A 19331-nucleotide genomic window follows, 5' to 3' on the forward strand; every position below is an offset into this window, starting at 1 on the left:
CTGATATGCTCTTTTTTATGTTCTGGGAGTTGCTGTAGTATCTCCTCCATTTCATCACAATGTGCCCTGTCATAGCTTGATAAGAGACCAATGGAGTTGGCAATTCTCTAATGGTTGGCTGACTATGCTGTCACTCTCTTACCAGCTGTGTCTATCTGTTTACTCTCCCTGTCTGGTGGGGTAGCTTCACCAGTTGTTTGAGAGTTTGCCTGTTTACGAGCAGTGGCCTAGTTAGAAGGTATTGCATCACTTGACCTTTAATGTATTTTGAGTCTACAGGGGAAGGTTTATATTTTTTAACCAACTCTAGAAGTAATAATCCTGGATCTGACCAGGTTGTTAAAAATATCTGTAGCGTGCCTGAGAATACCCTTAAGCGTAGGAAGGTACTGCGCGGAGTGGAGGAGAATTTCGAAGAGGAAATCGTCTTCTAGTGGCTCTGTGGAGTGTCACCTTATGATAAGTAGCTGCCCTACTTATTAGGTCATGGTAAGTAGTGGTGCCATCAGGATGGGAGGGACTTGATGGATATAGATCCGGGTCAGTATTATCTGTTGGATCTGTGACATATGCTCCCCAGTCATCTTTTGGTGATAATGAATGCTGATCATCATCCCCCGATCCCATGTACAGGAATGTAGTGAGTCCTCTGGTGAATCCGTATGGTGATGAATTGGTGACTGTGGTGGTGATAGAGTATGTATAGCAGGGATAGGAGGAGGGCTAATACGAAGTGGGATAGTAGCCTTGTCCTCTATACTCTCCTTTTTTGGCCAATAGGGCAATTGCCTCTTCAAAAGAAAGTTGTCTTTTTGGAGGCTGTGCCTCTGAATGAGTGGGTCTGGTGAGGACTCTTCCTATATCAGGATGAATCAATAAATGTTTTTCCCGAGATTTCAGCTGTTGATGTAACTTCTCAAGTACTGGTTGTACAGTCTTTGGAGAATGTGGCTCCGACCCCGTTTTTTCCCCAGTTAATTTTGGTGCAGAGGGTTTTAGTTTCGAGGCTGCCTTTTTTGGTGCCAAATCAGTTTTGTTTTGTTTCTGAAGACTTTGGCGCTGAAGGTAAAGTGGTGTCTGCCTTGGAATGTTATGGTGCCGAAAGCCAGGCTGATTCTGAGCTGGAGGGTTTCAAATCAAAAACTTGAGATGTAGGCTGTTTCTTCAGAGCCGAGCCTAGATGTTCTGGAAGCAGCTGGTCCGTGCCCATCATGGCCAGGAAGCAGTGGTGACCCAACAGCAGACTTTTGGGGCTTTGCTGGTGATGGCAGGGGTCTGGGTGGAGGCGGATGAGGCAAAGTACTCAGTTTGTTGCTCTGGCGTGATATTATATTCTGCATAAGACTCAGAGCTGAGGTCTGGAGAAAGGTTAACCAGATTTGCGGCTGACGGATGTGCCACCATTTCAATTTCAAGCTCCTCTGAACTAAAAGTGTTCAGCGTCCCTTTAATGCTGCGTAGAGACATCTGAAGTCTTCTAGCTTTGTGATTATGCAGAGTCTTTTTTGGATCGAAACGACCTGCAGGCCTCGCAGGTCTCCTCTAGTTGATCTTAAGACAAGCACAAATTACACAACTCATGTAAATCTGTGCGTGGGAATTTTGCGAGATACAAAGGACAAAATCTAAAGGGTGTCCGTTCCATAACCCCCTGGACATTTTTTAGAAAGAATGTCGAAGAGAATTTCCAAACCGGAGAGCGAAGGTCCCAAAGGGCGCGATCGAATCGAGTCCCCCAGACAAATTCGACGTTGATATTATATTTATGATACTAGTGATTGAATCGTGATCGAAACATAACAGATGGTACTTGAAAGTATCCAGACGACTGTGTCAAACCAGATCAGAAGAGTACACGACCGAACAAGATGGCAGAAAAAAACAATCTAACAATGGAGTTGGGGACCATATGCGCTCCAGGTAAGAGGAGGAGTTAACACACCTCGTGACTCCAAAGACTTCTTAGAAGAAAAACAACTTGCACACTTCCAAGCCGAACACCAGATGGCGGACGCATGCTAAGAATGTGTATCTACACCTACACACGCCATCAAACATACATATATAATTATTTACCAGTCACACCTAAAATATTTACATCTGCCAATAACGGAAAGGCAATCTGTGTATTTACCACACAAACAGATCACAAATGTGCAGAATCACATTATTTGTAATTCCCATGAATGTCAATGAATTAAAATGCTGATGATAGGTTTTGTGAACAGTTTGGTAACATCTTGTGATAACTTCATAGTGCTGAGACACTACAATGTGAGAATAGTTGCCCAATAGACCACAGTCCAAATCACAGGAAAATACAATCATAGGAAATGTCTCTCTTTAACTGGGAAAGTAGGATCTAATTTCAGGGTACCTCGCTAACCGGTTAAGCTTTTGTGGAGGCCGAAACTGGTTGGCTGACTTAGAATCTAAGGGATGCTCTGTTCCACATAACCTCTCCCACTCTCTGTGATCCCAATTATCCAACATTTCCGAGTCATAGGTGTGTTGATTGTTTCTGTGCCATCTACACATGGGAAGGTTGGAGGGAAGCATGTGATTCAACAAAAAAAAGCGATACAACTATTAAAAGAGGCACGTAACATTTTTCTTGTGCAGGAAGCCTCCACTGTAGATTAAGAAGTTGTGCCTGAACTGTTAAGCAATCTCTCCCCCTTTATACAACAGCGGTGGGCAAGGACAGATTAGAGTGAAGAATAAGTTACTTACCTTCGGTAACACCTTATCCGTCTGATCGAATATATGATGATACAACGAATTCCGTTGCAACACATGCCTTTACCACGCATGCGTTACAACGGAATTCGTTTAGCACGCATAAACCTTTCACCGACTATTTGCGTGGTGACGTCATACGTCGTTAAAAAAACCGGCATTTTTTTACCGATTTCTCTTAATCGACTCTGATGCCGACATGACTTATGGTGAGTTGTTTTATTTGGGGGGGAGACCCCCCCCCAAGCCCCCTCTTTTTTTTTTTTACTTTTACCACATATGCCTTTACTACAAACATCGTAGTAAAGGCATGCGTGGTAAAGGCATTAGTTGTAACCACGCATGCGTTGTACTGCATGCGTGGTTAAAGATTTTGTGGAAACGGCTTCGTTGTAAAAGCCGTTTCCCGTCTGATCTGCCAGAGACTCTATATAGCTGCAGATTCCTAACCTTAGAATAGTCCCTATTGCCACACTGGGACTGGAAACATTTGAGCAGTACCCCTTCGTGGCGGTAGATGGTGTAGTTCGGCTCAGCGTCGCCCGCATCAGCAGTGACGTGAGGCACCACCCCAGCGTGCTGACATCAGTTTCTTTTCGTGACATTCCACGCCAGAAGCACAGAGCCACACAGAATGCCGATGCACTGGTGTGTATTGCTATGGGCCTCAGAAGGGTAAATAAAAAATAAAAAAATAGGGGTGACCCTATAATGAAATCTGTTCGCAGAGCAGGGAGGATCGGTAAGGAATCTGTGGCTATATAGAGTCTCTACCAGACATCTGTAAGGGCTTCATTGAATGGAAGTAAGGGTTTGGAGGGGGCAGCGCCAAGCTGATGCACCTCCATTAAGACATTTTCTTGACTGTCTCCGAGGGTAGCTGACGGTCCAGGACTTCAGCCAACCTCTGCATTGCTCACAGCAAAAGAGGCTTCCTCCTCCAAAATCAGAGCAGAAGGAGATACCGAGCCAGTGAGGTGTCCAAACCAATGGGATCAGCTAGTTCCTAATACCAGTTGTCCTATGGTTCCTCCAGGAGGCGACGGTATCCATAAGGGTCCTCAGACCCCTCCTAATTGTCTTGCTCGCCAGACCTATCGAAGGTAAAAGGAACTAGCTATGACTCACCGGACATAGTAACGGTTGGCATTGGGCGACACTCATACGGTCCTGTATTGGAGTCAGGAATGACAATGGGGCCAGACCTGCAGTGGGGCGTTGGCGACACCAGGAATGACGGCAGAGGAGCAGCTATGAGGAAGACACGGTTTCACAGGTTGAGCCGCTCTGGATCCAGCACTGGATGCAATCAATCAGAGTACTTGTAAAGCTCGCTACTTACCCGTGAGGGTCTCAAGGTGCTGAGGGGAGGGGGGTGCCACTACAGCTCGAAGAGCCAGTCTTGAGGAGTCTTCTGAAGGCGAGTAGGTCTTGGGTCTGCTGTAGGTGGGTAGGGAGGGTGTTCCAGGTCTTGGCGGCGAGGTAGGAGAAGGATCTGCCGCCAGAAGTCGTTCGTTGGATGCGGGGGACAGCGGCGAGGGAGGAGCTGGCGGGTGGGGGTGTAGAAGCGGAGTCTGCTGTTCAGGTAGGCTGCTTCAGCGTTGTGGAGTGCTTTGTGTGCGTGGGTGAGGAGCTTGAAGGTGATCCTCTTGTCGACGGGGAGCCAGTGTAGGTCTCTCAGGTGGGGGGTGATGTGGCTGCGGCGGGGGACGTTGACGATCAGTCGGGCGGAGGCGTTTTGGATGCGTTTTAGTCGTCGTAGGTGTTTGGCTGGGATTCCTGCGTAGAGTGCGCTGCCGTAGTCCAGTCTGCTGCTGACGAGGGCCTGTGTCACCGTTCTTCTTGTTTGGTCGGGATCCACTTGTAGATCCTGCGGAGCGTGCTGAGGGTGTTGTAGCAGGAGGAGGAGATAGCGTTGACCTGCTTAGACATGGAGAGGGAGGAGTCAATGATGAATCCTAGGTTGCGTGCATGGTCGGTGGGTGTCGGTGCTATTCCCAGTGTGATTGGCCACCAGGAGTCGTCCCAGGCTGAGGGGGTGGGTCCGAGGATGAGGACCTCCGTCTTTTCCGAGTTCAGTTTCAGACGGCTGCTCCTCATCCAGTCGGCGACGGCCTTCATTCCCTCGTGGAGGTTTGTTTTGGCTGTGTGTGGGTCCTTGGTGAGGGAGAGGATGAGCTGGGTGTCGTCAGCGTAGGAGGTTTTGTTGAGGTCGTGATGGCGGGCCACTTTTGCGAGGGGGGCCATGTAGACGTTGAACAGCGTTGGGCTGAGGTTTGAGCCCTGGGGGACGCCGCAGAATATGTCAGTGGCTTCGGATCGGAAGGGTTCTGCCAGAGAGGAAGGACGTGGTCCAGTCAAGGGCCTTCTCTTGGATTCCGGCTTCTTGGAGGCATGTCTTTAGAGTGCAATGGCAGACCGTGTCGAAGGCGGCTGACAGGTCCATGAGGATGAGGGCTGATGTTTCGCCGTTGTCTAGTTGGCGCCTGATGTCATCTGTGGCGGCAATGATGGCTGTCTCGGTGCTGTGATTTCGTCTGAATCCGGACTGGGACGGGTCCAAGATGTTGTTGTCTTTGAGGTGGCGGGCCAATTGCATGTTGACGATTTTCTCAATGACCTTCGCCGGAAACGGGAGCAGGGAGATGGGCGGGAAGTTCTTGAGGTCCTTGGGGTCCGCCTTGGGCTTCTTGAGGAGGGCGTTGATTTTGGCGTGCTTCCAGCTTTCCGGGAATGTCGCTGTTTTGAAGGAGATGTTGATGACCTTCCGTAGTTGGGGTGCGATAGCTGCGTCTGCTTTGTTGAATACGTGGTGTAGGCACGGGTCTGACGGAGATCCTGAGTGGATGGAGTTCATGACCTTGCGTGTCTCGTCGTTGTTGACGTTGGACCAGAAGGTCAGGCGGTTAGCGCTGGTGGTGTTCACAGGGGAGGTGGAGTCTGGCGTAGTCGGGGCGGTCATGGTGTTAAAGCTGTTGTGGATGTCAGCGTTCTTGCGGTGGAAGAAGATGGCCAGTGAGTCGCACAGTTCTTGTGAGGGTGGGATGTCGTTGGCGCTGGGGTTGGAGAGTTCTTTTACGATGCTGAAGAGCTCTTTGCTGTCGTGTGCGTTGTTATCCAGGCAGTCTTTGAAGGAGAATCTCTTGGCTAATCTGATGATGTGGTTATGTCTGCGGGTGGCGTCCTTATGGGCTGCGTGGTTGTCCGGTGTGCGTTAGTGGAGCCATTTCTTCTCCAGTTTCCGGCATGCGCGTTTGGCGGTCTGAAGCTCGTCGGGGAACCAGGTGGCTCTCTTGCTGTCATGGCTGTTGGAGGGTTTCTTGAGTGGTGCGAGGGTGTTGGCGCAGTCGTCGATCCACTGACTCAGGTTGCGGGCTGCGGCGTCTGGGTTGGTGGGGTCGTGGGTGGGTTCTGTGCGAGGGTGGTGATCAGCAGGTGTTCGGTGACTTTGCTCCAGCAGCGGCGAGGCAGCTGTTGGGTGCGGTGGTGCATGGTTGGTTTCTTGAAGATGAAATGGATGCAGTGGTGGTCGTTCCAGTGGAGTTCGGTGGTGTGGTCGAAGGCGACGTGGGTGCTTGTGGAGAAGATGGGGTCCAGCGTGTGGCCGGCGGCGTGGGTGGGTGCAGTGACGAGTTTTCTGAGGCCGAGGTTGGCGATCAGCGTGGCGGAGTTGGCGTCCAAGGGGCACCGACTGGTGCCAAGGGCAGGCCCGCCAGTGGAAATCCAGTAGGGGCTCCTCCTGAACCCATGGGGGCGAAGGCGCTCCAAAGGAGTAAATATGAGGTGCATGGCCTCATAGAACTACTTCAGTTGCACAGGGGTCGCTCCGGCTCTGGAAAAGTCTAGTAATCACGATGCAGACCCCGGCACAGGCTCCACAGCGGGGCGAGGCCTAGAGAGTCGATGTTTATGCGACTTGTCTGATTATTTGGACTAACACAGGGACATCGAAGAATGCTGTGACTTCTTATGATTGTGGTACTTACCTGGCGACTTAAGACTGGGCCTACAAACACAGAGAGCAGCTCTGCAAGTGATCCTGGGACCCTCTGCACAACCAGGTAACTGAACGTTGCAGGACCATCCGATGTCAGGCGACGAGGAGCTTCAGGGAACATTCACTCAACACCTTCGGGCTCATGGCATAACAGACCCCCCGGGGCTTGGAGTCCTCGTCCCACTCCAAGCAGCACAAATGAACCAAATGTGGGTTTGTCACGGTCAGCTGCCTATGACAGGCACTAGATGGCTTGAAATCTGTAAGTTTCTAAAGGGACGTTCTAGCACACCAGAAGAAGTAACAGATCTGCGCTGACTGATGTGGAAAGAAAATAGACAGTTTTCTGGGGCGGAGGCTATACAGGCACTGGGCACATCACTTCGCTGACTACGCAGAGTCAAATACCACATACTGGCAAGCTGAGGTACTGCGTGAACATTTTTGGCTCAGTCTGACCCCTGGGAAATATTCCAAGGTAAGGTATCTGCGATTAGAAGTCTCAATCAGATAAATTGTTAAGCATAATTTCCTCCTACATTGACTGCGATTTGGCATGAATATTGACAAAATATCTTGGAAGGGTATGCACAGACCACCACAGGACCATCCTACACACAGCAGCAAGTTGTCAGTTTAAAAAAAACGATAGGTTTCTAGCTGCCTGTTATGACACTTGCATCCTTCAGTTTAATATGCCAATCCAGATTCTGACATGACATTACCCTTCTGCTGTGGATGAACACCACAAGGAGTTCAATATCATTTGAACAGTTTTGCAACAGTAGTTCTACACACATCAAATGTGTAAGAAACATTCAGCCTGTGAATGAGGATTTGCCAAGACTGTGACCATCTGTATTGTCCAGTTAAATTAATAGGGCAACTTACAAAACAACTTCCTGGACTTACTGAGGAGACATTTGAGAAGAGGTTTAAATGGTGCTTTTATTAGTGTGGTTAACGTCACGTTTTAATCACAAAATTATCTAGTAGACTCCATTGGCTTTGACCCTGTACAGTGCTCCAGTGCCTTTTGGCTAGGTCAGCGCTATAAAAATAATACATGCATATACTCTCCTAGGTGGAAGGAGTCTCCCAGAATACCTAAGAAAGTCAGAGAAACTGGTAGTTTAAAATCTAATGTTTTCACCTTTTCTTGGCAAGTTTGCAGTAATGGCTGCCAAATGCACCAGGGTAGACTTAGCTGCTGCTCTTCAAGGATAGGAAGCACTGCAGTATGCCCTTAGATGGAGTGTTACGACGACACTGGGGAACAGGCACGATTGGGCCACCGCGACATGCCACTTGTGAATACATAGGAATGGCGGGAGCACCATAAAGGTCAGGCAATAGGTCATTACTCTATTAGGCCACTGGATGCGCTGAGGAGTCGGTGGGTAGAAGATTTAGGAAGGCCTCTGGAGGATAAGAATTGGGAGAATATACTACAGAGGAGACCTCAGAATTCCCGAAACACGTGCTTTGGCCTCAGCTTCCACACACTGCTTCAGAGCATACATCACTCCTGAACAAATCAATCGATTCTTCCATAGAGAGGATGCAGAATGCCCGAGATGTAGCGAGGGGGGCGAGCTTCATTCGCATGATGTGGAATTGCCAGTCCCTAACATTACTGGCTGGAGGTGACAAATGAGATGCTCTGAATAAATGTAAATGTAAATGTGTGTTATTTGTAAAGCGCACTGTTACTCTATCCGAGGGTCCTGGGGCTTAGTGAGTCAAAGATCTTCACCCCCAGATACCTAAAACACTGGGGTCCCTACTGCACGTCCCCCAACCCACGACATCAGAGAGTTCTTTGGTTTCAACCTCTTGACCTAATGCTTTTACGTCCCATTCCTGCACTCCACCTGGGGAGCCGGAGTAAAGGTTCGCTCCACGCTGCCCACAATTTCCTGGCACTCCACCCACCCCGGCCACATCCCACCCAGCTATATCTCCTGTGGTGAGCTGATCATAATGCCCAATGCTCAACTCTGGCGCCATCCAGGCCCTGCAATCCACTGAACATTCCACCTATTGACAGGCCCGATCTCCCTGCAGAAGGAGACAAGAGGAAGTGTATGCCCCCCTAGAGGAAGACACTGAAGAGGAAAACTAGTATGAGGAGTTGAGTGATGCCAGTGGCTAGGATACTTTCCAAGACTCTGGCATGCTTTCCCTTCCAGGACAGGCTTCGGAGGAAGACTCATCTTTTACCATCGTGATGCACAGGGTGGCAGAGGTCCTCTGTGTCCAGCTGCCTACTTTTCAGTAAAGTCCAATGTTTTGGCGGAGGTGCTTACAAACTGGTGCGAGCTCGCCTGAGTCCATGCTCGCTCCCCTTTAATGAAGCCCTCACTGATGTGCACTTAGGGGCCTGGGTAAAACCCTGCATATCGACACAGTCCCGCCCTGGGATACCCAGTTTTCCTCTCCCAGCAACCCTCTCCTGAGAGCCAGGTGGTGCAGGACTCAACAGTGAAGGTCAACCCAAGTGCATGCCCTACCACTCAACTGGATGGGCAATCCATATTCTCTTCACCATCATTGCCTTGCGGTCGTTGAACAACGCATGCGCTTGGGCCGCTATTTGCGTACATTGTGGGACTCTGTTGCTCACCTTATTACCATGCTACCTGAGGGGCGCCATGCCATTCTCAACCAAGCTTTGGTGAACGGCAGGGATGCAGCGAAGTTCACCCTCTGGTGTGAACTGGACACCAGACTCCCTGGGTAGAGCCGGGGCTTCTACAGTGGCGTTGTGTCACTGCACCTGGATGCGGTCCACTAGAATCTCTGGGGAAGTCCAGTTATCACTGATCGACATGGTCTTCAATGGCTCCTGCCTCTTTGATGTCAAGGCCAACGCGGCGTTTTAGAACTATTGCGAGAGCAGGCTCACAGCTAGATCCCTTAGAATTCTTTATTGATCCTGCTGCAACAACAGTCCCTCCGACCCTCCTATGGGTGTGAAGAAGGCAACTTTGGGTATCAGCACTAACAGCCATACCCTGTCCAGCAGCCTGCCCAGTTCTTTTGAGGATAAGGCCACACAGCTCAAAAAGGACACAGAAGCCAGCCTCGGCATGTTACCCAGACCCCGCTCCTCCAGCTGCCACAGCCTTCAAGCCCATTTAGCAGGCTCTTCAATCAGAATAGCCATCCCATTGGCAGCAGAATCAAGCACCACCTGCCCAGTATGATTGGAGATTCCATCCGACAAGTGGGTGCCTCAGATCGTGCAGAAGGGGTACTAGCAACCATCACCAGAAATATAACGTTCCATTCAAACCAAGTTCGATATCTCCTGTTTCGGGGAAATCTTTCCCAAAACCTATGCACATACAAATCATCAATTACCCAGTGTGAACTTGGACTGCGGAGGCTGTTTTCAGAACCCATGTTCTACTCTTTTAGCAGCAAGAAAGCATAATTGAGAGAATATTGCTGACGCCGGGGGTAAAGCACGACTGAAAGCTTTAAAAAAAAAAATAATAATTAAAAAGGGGGGCAGGGCAATACATGTCAAAGGTGCTCCTTTGTCCCACAATCCACTAATTTCTTTCCCACATCATTTACTTGTAATCTCTTCAAATACACTTCACAAAAATGTGATCATCATACTTAATGGATAGGAACAACGACCCTGCCCTCATTTTTGGGGTAATTCTACTGTTGTAAACATCTTTCACGCTTTTTAAAAAAAAAATACTGAATGCTTCTCTCTGTAGAAAAATATATGCACTTTAGGTTGCGGAAGGTGTGTGGCAATACAGAGGAGGTTTACATGTATGAGAGACTCCAACACCCCCTACAAAGTCCTGAACCAGTCAACTGTACAACTTATAATCAGAGGACTAAACACAGATTTAACAGCTAAGCTTGAATAGATCACCACAGTCTTAGCAGAACTTCTTCGAAAACCCCAGCTCAGCTTTACATAGTTATACAAAACATGTACCCAAAAACAAGATTGCAAGCCCCCCCATTAAACTGAGAAGTTCACATTGCCTAGTGACGCCAATTTATCCGGGCTTATGCTACATGCAGCACTGCGTCATGTAGATGGCTCCATCTTGAAAGAGACCACATGCATACACTGAATGTCCAGCAAAAATGATGGCCGATTATAGGTGGCAGCGAAGGACACCGCTCTAGTTGCGCATAAAAGGGGCTTCGTTTGACCCAGCGCTCGATTGTGTGAGTGTTTGAGTCCCTCCTGAGGCGGAAGCCGGGAGGCTGTGTTGCTCTATTTTTACTTGTTCTTAACTGGAAATCTTACAAAAACTGGCGTTTTTATTACTAAATAGCAACTCTGCCTAAATAGCTTGACTAAAGAAGCTTTTTCTGCTGACTCCTTTCCCCCTCCTCCCCACAGCCCTGGGCCACTCCCAGCCGAGTATTGACGCTGTGGAGTTGGTCCCGGGCACAGAATAGCGGCGGCCATATTGTGTGTGGCTGGGATTCATCGCGCTCTAGTTGTGCATAAAAGGGGACGTCCATGCCTCCGCACAGCGGACGCGTTCAGCGGACGCGCCTGAATCGTGCCGGAGTCGTGCAGAGTCCTGCCCATCTGTGCCCGTCCGCGGCCGGACGGGTCCAGGGGCCTAGGATGTTGCTACTCCTCTTTCTTACTCTCCCTCTGTTCTGAGGAATCTACAACCCACACATTGTGTCTTATCTCCTGCTTGCCTAGATCGTGTCTCATCACTTGGCATCGCACGCATATCACCCCCCCCCCCCACGCCCCAGTGGCAAGCCCTCAGCCTGTCCTGGTACTAGCGATACGCGCATACGTGTATTATACTTAAACACACGATCATTCGTAAAACATCAGGCTGACCTCTTTCTTCTACTTACCGACGAAAGCCCCAATATCCTCTTAATCACCGAGACCTGGCTGACTGACGACTCTCTCCCTGATATCCTGGCAGCATTGCCCCCCGAATACTACATGCTCAATATGAACCGACCGGCTGGTCGCGCTGGTGGTGGGGTGGCAGCTGTCATACAAAAGGAGTTCAAATTCATCTCTACGTCTTCTCTCATCCTCACTGACGTAGACAACCTTATTATCAGCCTGGAAACGGGGGAGGGAGCTCTTACCCTCATTGTTCTTTATCGCCCCCCCTATTCTATGCCTCTGTTCCCCGTCACTTTTAGAGAACAGCTAGCTAATCTGATCACCTCATCTGCCAGAGTCGCTATCCTTGGCGACTTTAATTACTGGTACAATGACAGCGACGCTGGCCCCCACGCAGCAGAGTTGTTTGAAGTCCTTTCCGACTTCAACATGATCCAACTTGTCACCTCTCCTACCCACATTAGGGGCCATATATTAGATCATATCTGGACCCACAACCTCACGCTCTCCTGTCCTGTGATCACTCCTTGCATCTGGTCGGACCATCATATGATCGACACTGTGATCATAGTCAGAGGCTGTGTTAAGGTTCCTCCCCTGGAAGGTGGGGTCGCTAGCAAATGGAGCGCCCTTGACTCTCAAGGTTTTCTCTATTTCCTGGCTGAGATTCACCCCCCACCGCGCAGTGTCGCGACTGTCAATACTCTGGAGGATGATTTCTCTAGCTGGATTACAAAAGCCAGCAACCTTTTTGCCCCCCTCTCCTGATTCCCTCGCTCCTGTCACAGCAAATCACACAGGTGGATCAACACCTCCCTGAAAACTCAGCAGCTTGAACTGCGCCAGATGGAACGCAGGTGGAGACGTAACAACTCGCCCACCGACAGGGAGGCATATGTCGCTGCACGGAAAAAATATAAAAGTGCAATTATAGCATCGAAATCCTCACACATCTCTGAAAGGATCCTCATTGCCCCTAACAAGTCCAAGGAGATTTTCAGAGTTATGAGTGAGCTCACGTCTGACGCTAGAACCCTCCCTTCCCAGGCCCCCACCGAAGAGTCCTGCAACGCCTTAAATAGTTTTTTCATTGAAAAAATTATTAAGATTAAGAATACCATCCCTCCCGCCTCTCCCGCTGCTAAATCAGCTCCCTCTCCTGGAAATCCACTCTCACTATCATATTTCCCCATCCTTGATTCCTCCACTCTGGCCAAACTCGCTGGCCGGGTTAAATCCGGCTCACCTAACAATTGTTGCCCCCCCTCTGTTTTTCACGATATTTGCCTGGCTCTGCCGGACCGCATCCTGCCTCTGTTAAACACCTCCCTCGAGACGGGCACGGTACCCAACTCCTTTAAGGAGGCTGTTCTAGTACCCCTGCTGAAAAAGCCCGGAGCTGACCATGCCAACTACCCGCCTATCTCTCTGCTGCCCTACTTATCCAAACTCCTGAAAGCGCATGTCACCAGCTGCCTTCTCTCAGTTCATCGAGTGTTCCAACTACCTCAAACCTAATCAAGCCGGCTTCAGGCCTGCCCACTCCACCGAGGCTGTGATCCTGGCAGTTATGGATTCTGTAAGGGGCAATGCCGATAAAGGGTCTCCTCAGGCGCTCGTCTTATTGGACTTGCCGGCAGCGTTCGACACGGTGGACCATAACATCCTTCTCCACCGTGTCGAACAGGCCGGCATTCCGGGTCTGGCCTTTGCCTGGATCAAATCTTTTTTGGCGGGCAGAACCCAGGCGGTTTGTCTAGGCCCTTTCATGGCCGCTAAGGAATTATCCACCTGCGGAGTGCCCCAGGGATCATCCCTGTCCCCTCTGCTCTTCAATCTTTATCTCCAACCGCTCATCCATTCTTTGAAGAGGTGGGACATTACCGTCTTCAACTATGCAGACGATTTGCAAATTATTTTTCCCCTCAACACTCCTAATGCAGCCCTTGACTGTCAGGCGGTTATGTTACACATCCAGCAATGGATGAACCATAACCAGCTCAAGCTGAAGCTGAACCCGGGGAAAACAGAGCTAGTCCTCCCGGGTAACAGCCCCACTTATTGGGGCCCACAGTTCTGGCCGGTGGAGCTTGGCTCCCCGCCTGTTCCGGGGAAGAGTCTCGGGGTTATCATTGATACAGAGCTCTCCCTCAAGCCTCAGGTGGGTGCTGTTGTGTCATCTTGTATGTTTCAGCTAAGAAAAATCAGGAAAGTCTCCCATCTCCTTACTCCTGAGGCCCTGATACAAGTTCTGATTGCCGTGGTGCTCTTCCGCCTGGATTTTTCTAACTCTCTGTACCATGGCCTACCCAAATATCTTCTCCACAGGCTTCAAATTGTGCAGAACCAGGCGGCTAGACTGGCCCATAAAATCCCGAAATGGCAGTCTGCGAAACCACTACTCCGCAAACTCCATTGGCTGCCGGTCGAACAGAGGGCTGCGTTTAAGATCGGCTGCCTGACATTCAAAGCTGTGTTTGGAACCTCTCCCGCCTTCCTTAAATCCTTAATCACTCCCTACTGTCCAGTACGCAACTTACGGTCCTCTCATCGCCAACTCTTAGCTGCACCTCCAATTAAGCTCAAAAAATGTGGCGGCTGCAGATTTGCTCATTTGGCTCCCAAACTCTGGAACCCGTTGTCCCTCTCACTCAAATCTTCTAACTCCCTTCTGGAATTCAGAAAACTCCTGAAAACCAGTCTTTTCACACCATCTGGCTAGTTCCCCTCCTCCACACCTCTCAGCACCCAATCAGCGCCAGGAAACCTATGGTGACAGAGCGCTATAGAAAACCTCTTTAAGATAAGATAAGATTTAAGATAAGGTGAGGATATGATATTGGACTGGGGCACAATTACCACAACCCGTGCTACACAAACCCTTCTGATGGTGGAATAACAGATAACACAGTTCTGTTGTAGATCTGCATTTTTTGAGCAACGCTGCAGTGAGTAAACCATGACGCTCACATACAACTTTGCTGTAGTGCACAAGGTAACAAGCGCACATAACAGCTAGGCAGAACATTTACCTAGCTTGAAAACGTAAAAGACTGTCTAGAAGGTTGTACAATACAAATACACGATTATCAATCTAACATTAACACACACAGCCATTCTCAACGATTTTGCCTTCAGTAAAGTTTTTGAGGTGGCTAACTAGATGACAGCAGCTACTAAGCAAACTCTGCGTGTACACAGTTCTCGTGTAAAGTTTAACTCTTCCTGTACCCTTTTGTGCAGTGCAAGGCACTCTGCCATTGGACTAGGAGGAGTAAAGAGAGGAACCCACAGAATATTTAGATGCACTATTTGGAGAAGCATTTACAGCAAAGGGTAAGTCTGCCCTGCTTGGGCACAGCCTTGAACAAGAAGGGCTTTCTCAAACATTTCCATTGGGGACCATCAGGGAGCTGTGGTATGGTGGTCAAGGATCCCACTGTATTAAACATGTTCTAAAAGACTCAATCTCATAAAGAAAGCGGTATTAAAAAGTATATAACAGGAGGAGCTATGTCAGCAAGCAAGATGGCTGCTTAGGCTCCCGGCTCCGCCGACCTCCGTAACCCGCCACGATATCCTGTATATTATCCTGACTTTACGCCTAGTCTCTGTGTGCATGAACTATTCCGCACTCCGATGGTGAAATCCGGAAACTTTTATCGGCTTGTTTGACGAAGTTCCATCGAGTTGAAGTTTGCGGCCTACTCCAGCGGTGAAGCCGGGGCCTGGAGTACTTTTACAGCCGGGCTGTAGTGCATCAACAACGGCCAGGAGAATCGGGCTGGGTCCAGTCGACCGGAGTGGAGGCTCTAATTCAGCCTGAATTTGGCAGCGATCGTTTTCATAGCTCAGCATCGACCGAGGGGTGAGTCTGCTTGCTGCCGGCTGCGGGCCCCCGTCCTGCGGACCCGGTTTGGGCCCGCCGGGGTTCGGTGGTTCGGGGTCTCTGGCCTGCGGCCTTAACTGTGTTGACCGTGGCTGCGGACAAAGACTGGTCACCCTTCGCATTTGCACGTTGGTCATCTGACCGCATGTATAACGATACGCGCACTGCCGCAGATATACTTTTCCTGTGTCTGTTTGAAAACTATACGTCTCCTATACTTGTCAAAGATTTGATAGGAAACTTTTAAAATCAACTGGGCTCAATTGATTGACAACTGGTCCATATATCTTGGACTACTATTAATATGTTATGCCCTGAAGAAGTCTGGTAACGGACGAAACGCGTTGGCTATTTCTCCTATAAGAAAAATGAATAAAGATCAAGTTTTAAGCTTCAAGAGTTTGTGATTGACTTCACTTTGGGAAAACGGATGTGAACTTTTTGAATTTGTATATTGGCAATGTATAAAGACTTATAATTGAAAATGCACTTAAATTTGAACTATTAGAAGGATGCAGAGTCATTGTTTGTGTAATGAAGGATGTGGTATGTGAGAAGTTAGGTAAGCAATCACTGGATTTCGGGACTGAGAAAAAAATTATTATGGGAAAGAATATTTCGGCCATCAGAGCCAGTCGTCGACTCGTATCTCAAATAGTAAGTCAACATGTCATATAAGCTATTTGTTTTGTACAAAGTTAGCATCCTATCATTGATTTTCAATTTTCATGTTTAGTATGGAAGGGAGAGTGATGTGCTGGCTTTACGTGTCTTTAGAATGTTCAAAAGTTCCATGCTAATGCTTCAGTAGAAACTTGGTTGCAGGGAATGTTTCAGTATAAGCGTTCAATATTTGGCAGCGGGGGCATATTTAAGACTGCTTGTACTTTTCTCTGTCACTAAAATACACGTTCCATCAGTGTTCACCTGAATTGCACTTTACAGGGCTTCAAAGAAGTCATATGCCTAATATTGTACAGCTCGGCTGCGAATACGCCACATGGACTCAAAGAGCAGCCAAAGTGTCAGAACCAACAGCCAAGATCTTAATACACCACATCGACTGAGCACAATACTCTTGGGACCTGAAGCCTATGAAAGAATGCACCACCTTCACTAAGCACTGGTGACACTTCGAGGTCTACAGCCAAGAATGCCCACATGGACTCACAGCCGCTGAACACTCAGGACTCTTCTGCCCAGCCTTAATGCACAAACAGTCAAAGCTTACACATGGAAAAAACAAGAGACTGAGAATCTGGATGCCATGGGCCCCTTCCAATCCCTGAATTTTCTCCTGCTAAAACCCCAACATAACTTACCAACTCTGCAGCTCTGCAAAGGTTTGCTTCATCTTCTTAATGGAGGCATCCATTTCCTCCTTGACACCGATTCTGTATCGAGCCAGGGACACCGAGCACCTCTGCAGGTCCTTCACTGACTTTTCAATGTTGGCTCCTGGCAAAGTACAGAGACAAAATATATGTAAAATAAACCTGGGACTTGCTAAGTTGGGGTTTGTACGAAGGCTCTTCTTGAAGCATACATTTTGGGCGAAGGTACTGCCAAGATCGAGTAAACACTATATCTTTTTAACAAAGCTGTAAATAAGGAGCTCATTGTGTAAACACTGCAAGGTAACATCAAGAAACAAACATCATAAGAGAATAAAGAAAACTTCAGGTCACCTACAGGTAGACTAAAGCAAGATGATGAGGTGAGGATTTTACTCTCTGTGCACCAGCCCCAGCCCTCCTCTCCCAACATAGGTCAGTCCTTTGGGAACAGACTAAGGGAACAGAATAGCCCATAAAGAAGGCCCAATTGTGTGGTGATTCAGTTCGACCTGCACAAGCCTATGGCAGTACAAATGCATGGGTTAAAGTTAGCCCAGAGGTCTGGATGCAAGATAATACAAATGTATACATGCCAAGCAGTATACATCAATGTGTGTACAAATGAAGAGGGCCCCCACTCTCTAATGATCCGTTTGAAAACCTACATCCATGTAGATGCTTCTGTGTTACTGTATGGTGCATATGCGTCTTATCTAGCTAAAACTTCAAATTCGTTGAATTAAAATGATTTGAGTAGTGAGATACAACCACGAAAAGGTAAATATTTAACTACATAGGTATGAGAAATATAAACAAACAATTCAGTGTGACTTCAGTTGTTAAATGATCCCACTGCAAAGGAGGATGTAAATGATTCTTATAAGTAAGGGCCTGATTTAGATCTTGGCAGACGGGTTACTCTGGCACAACCGTGATGGATATCATGTCCGCTGGAATATAAATCTCATAGGATATAATCGGATTTATATTTTGGCGGCGGGATAACTGTCACCATTGTGACGGAGTAACCCACCTGCCAAGTTCTACATAATGCCCCAAGACATTTATTCATATCACAGCTGATTTCAAGAAATCTGTAGTTTCTTCTGTTTCAGCCAAGGCTTAATTACATTTCTGATAACTAGAGTTTGATATTTTCCTTTTAGTGGTTCCAATCTTATTACTCAAATCAAATGAATGTGTGTAAGGTACTGAATATGTACACAGAAATGGGGTAACTGAGTTAAAGTTATAAGGTATGACAGATGTACGTTTGTAACACACAATGGATGTGCAGTTCTAAGGTAATGGAGAGGCTAATCTATACATTCAAGATGACAATTAATTAGGATATTTGTATTCCTGTTTCTTTCTTGCATTTCACTTGCCAAGGTATAGACCAACCTGTCCTACTATTTAAATGACACTCGCAAGATTTCTTGGAAAACTGTAACAGAAGGATCAGTGCGTCTCCGGATAATTACCAACACAGGTAATTAGAGCAGCACCTTGGTATGTCTCTTGAAGAAGGCAAGGAAATCGGACACTCAATCTATAGAAGGGTATAGGTGCAGACGTGGACTGTGGAAAGTCTATACCACTAAACAGAAACCCCAATCCAAAGCGGCTGACACCAGTATGGGCGTTGTGCCACTCAGCTTCTGATAGCAGCAAAACGCCTATTGAGATCCAGACTCCATACACTGGACGTGCACTTCCAATGAGCACTACGGTGATGCAATGAGGCATATGATGTATGGGTTTGACTAGAAAGATGACAAGCATTTAAAGCTTTCCATGTCTTGATTATGCATGTGTTATCTGCCCTCCCCTGCTAGTGTGGTGTTTTAAACACCTACAGCATTGCCCCTTTTGAAGGGTGCTTTACTTGTGGTGCTTTTACTCAGCCACAAACTAACTTTAGCACCCTTTTTCCATTTAGACTGGAAATAAAGACTGTCTGCCAGTCAGCATGGTGACCTCAATGAGTTGGAGCCAAGAAGATCTCAACAGGTTTTGTGGTTACCGAAGCCAATAGATGAAAATGAGAGGACAACATCTCCATACTAAGCTGCTCTAGTTACACACTCTGAACAGTGGATATGGCAATTTACATTTCTGCTTTTGTTCCAACCTAAATAAAACAGTTTGATGACATATCAATGAAAGAAAACAAGTTACTTACCTGTAACTGTAGTTCTCCAGAATTGAAATGTTTCATAGATTCACATGCTTGAATCATTCCCCATCGTCGAGATGGGAGTCCCACCATATATTATAATAGCAATGCAAAGTTGAACATATGCTAGAAAGGCCCTAGGTTCCTTAATTTTGCAACATAACATAGTAATTGTTTAAAAAATAAAAAATAGACCAAACCCAGGGTTGAACCAATCCAAATGCACCAACCTCTAGAACTCTCCGGTGAGAAACTCCAGTACCTCTTATTTTCAATCCATGGGTGTCAAAGATACACCCAGAAAAAAAATGAGAGAAAAG

The 19331-nt window shown here is 47.8% G+C and overlaps 1 protein-coding gene across 3 annotated transcripts in view; it reads right to left on the minus strand.

Moving 5' to 3' along the window:
• Positions 1-19331, minus strand: part of SPATS2 (spermatogenesis associated serine rich 2) — a 433271-nt gene that overhangs the window by 153634 nt on the left and 260306 nt on the right. For all 3 annotated transcript variants that reach the window (XM_086964068.1, XM_086964076.1, XM_086964057.1), the window contains one exon: positions 16818-16953. In XM_086964068.1, the coding sequence (XP_086820194.1) occupies positions 16818-16953 (136 nt within the window). The remainder of the gene's footprint in view (positions 1-16817; positions 16954-19331) is intronic.

Source organism: Lissotriton vulgaris, chromosome 1_1 (assembly GCF_964263255.1).
Source record: "Lissotriton vulgaris chromosome 1_1, aLisVul1.2, whole genome shotgun sequence".
Taxonomy (NCBI): Eukaryota; Metazoa; Chordata; class Amphibia; order Caudata; family Salamandridae; genus Lissotriton; species Lissotriton vulgaris.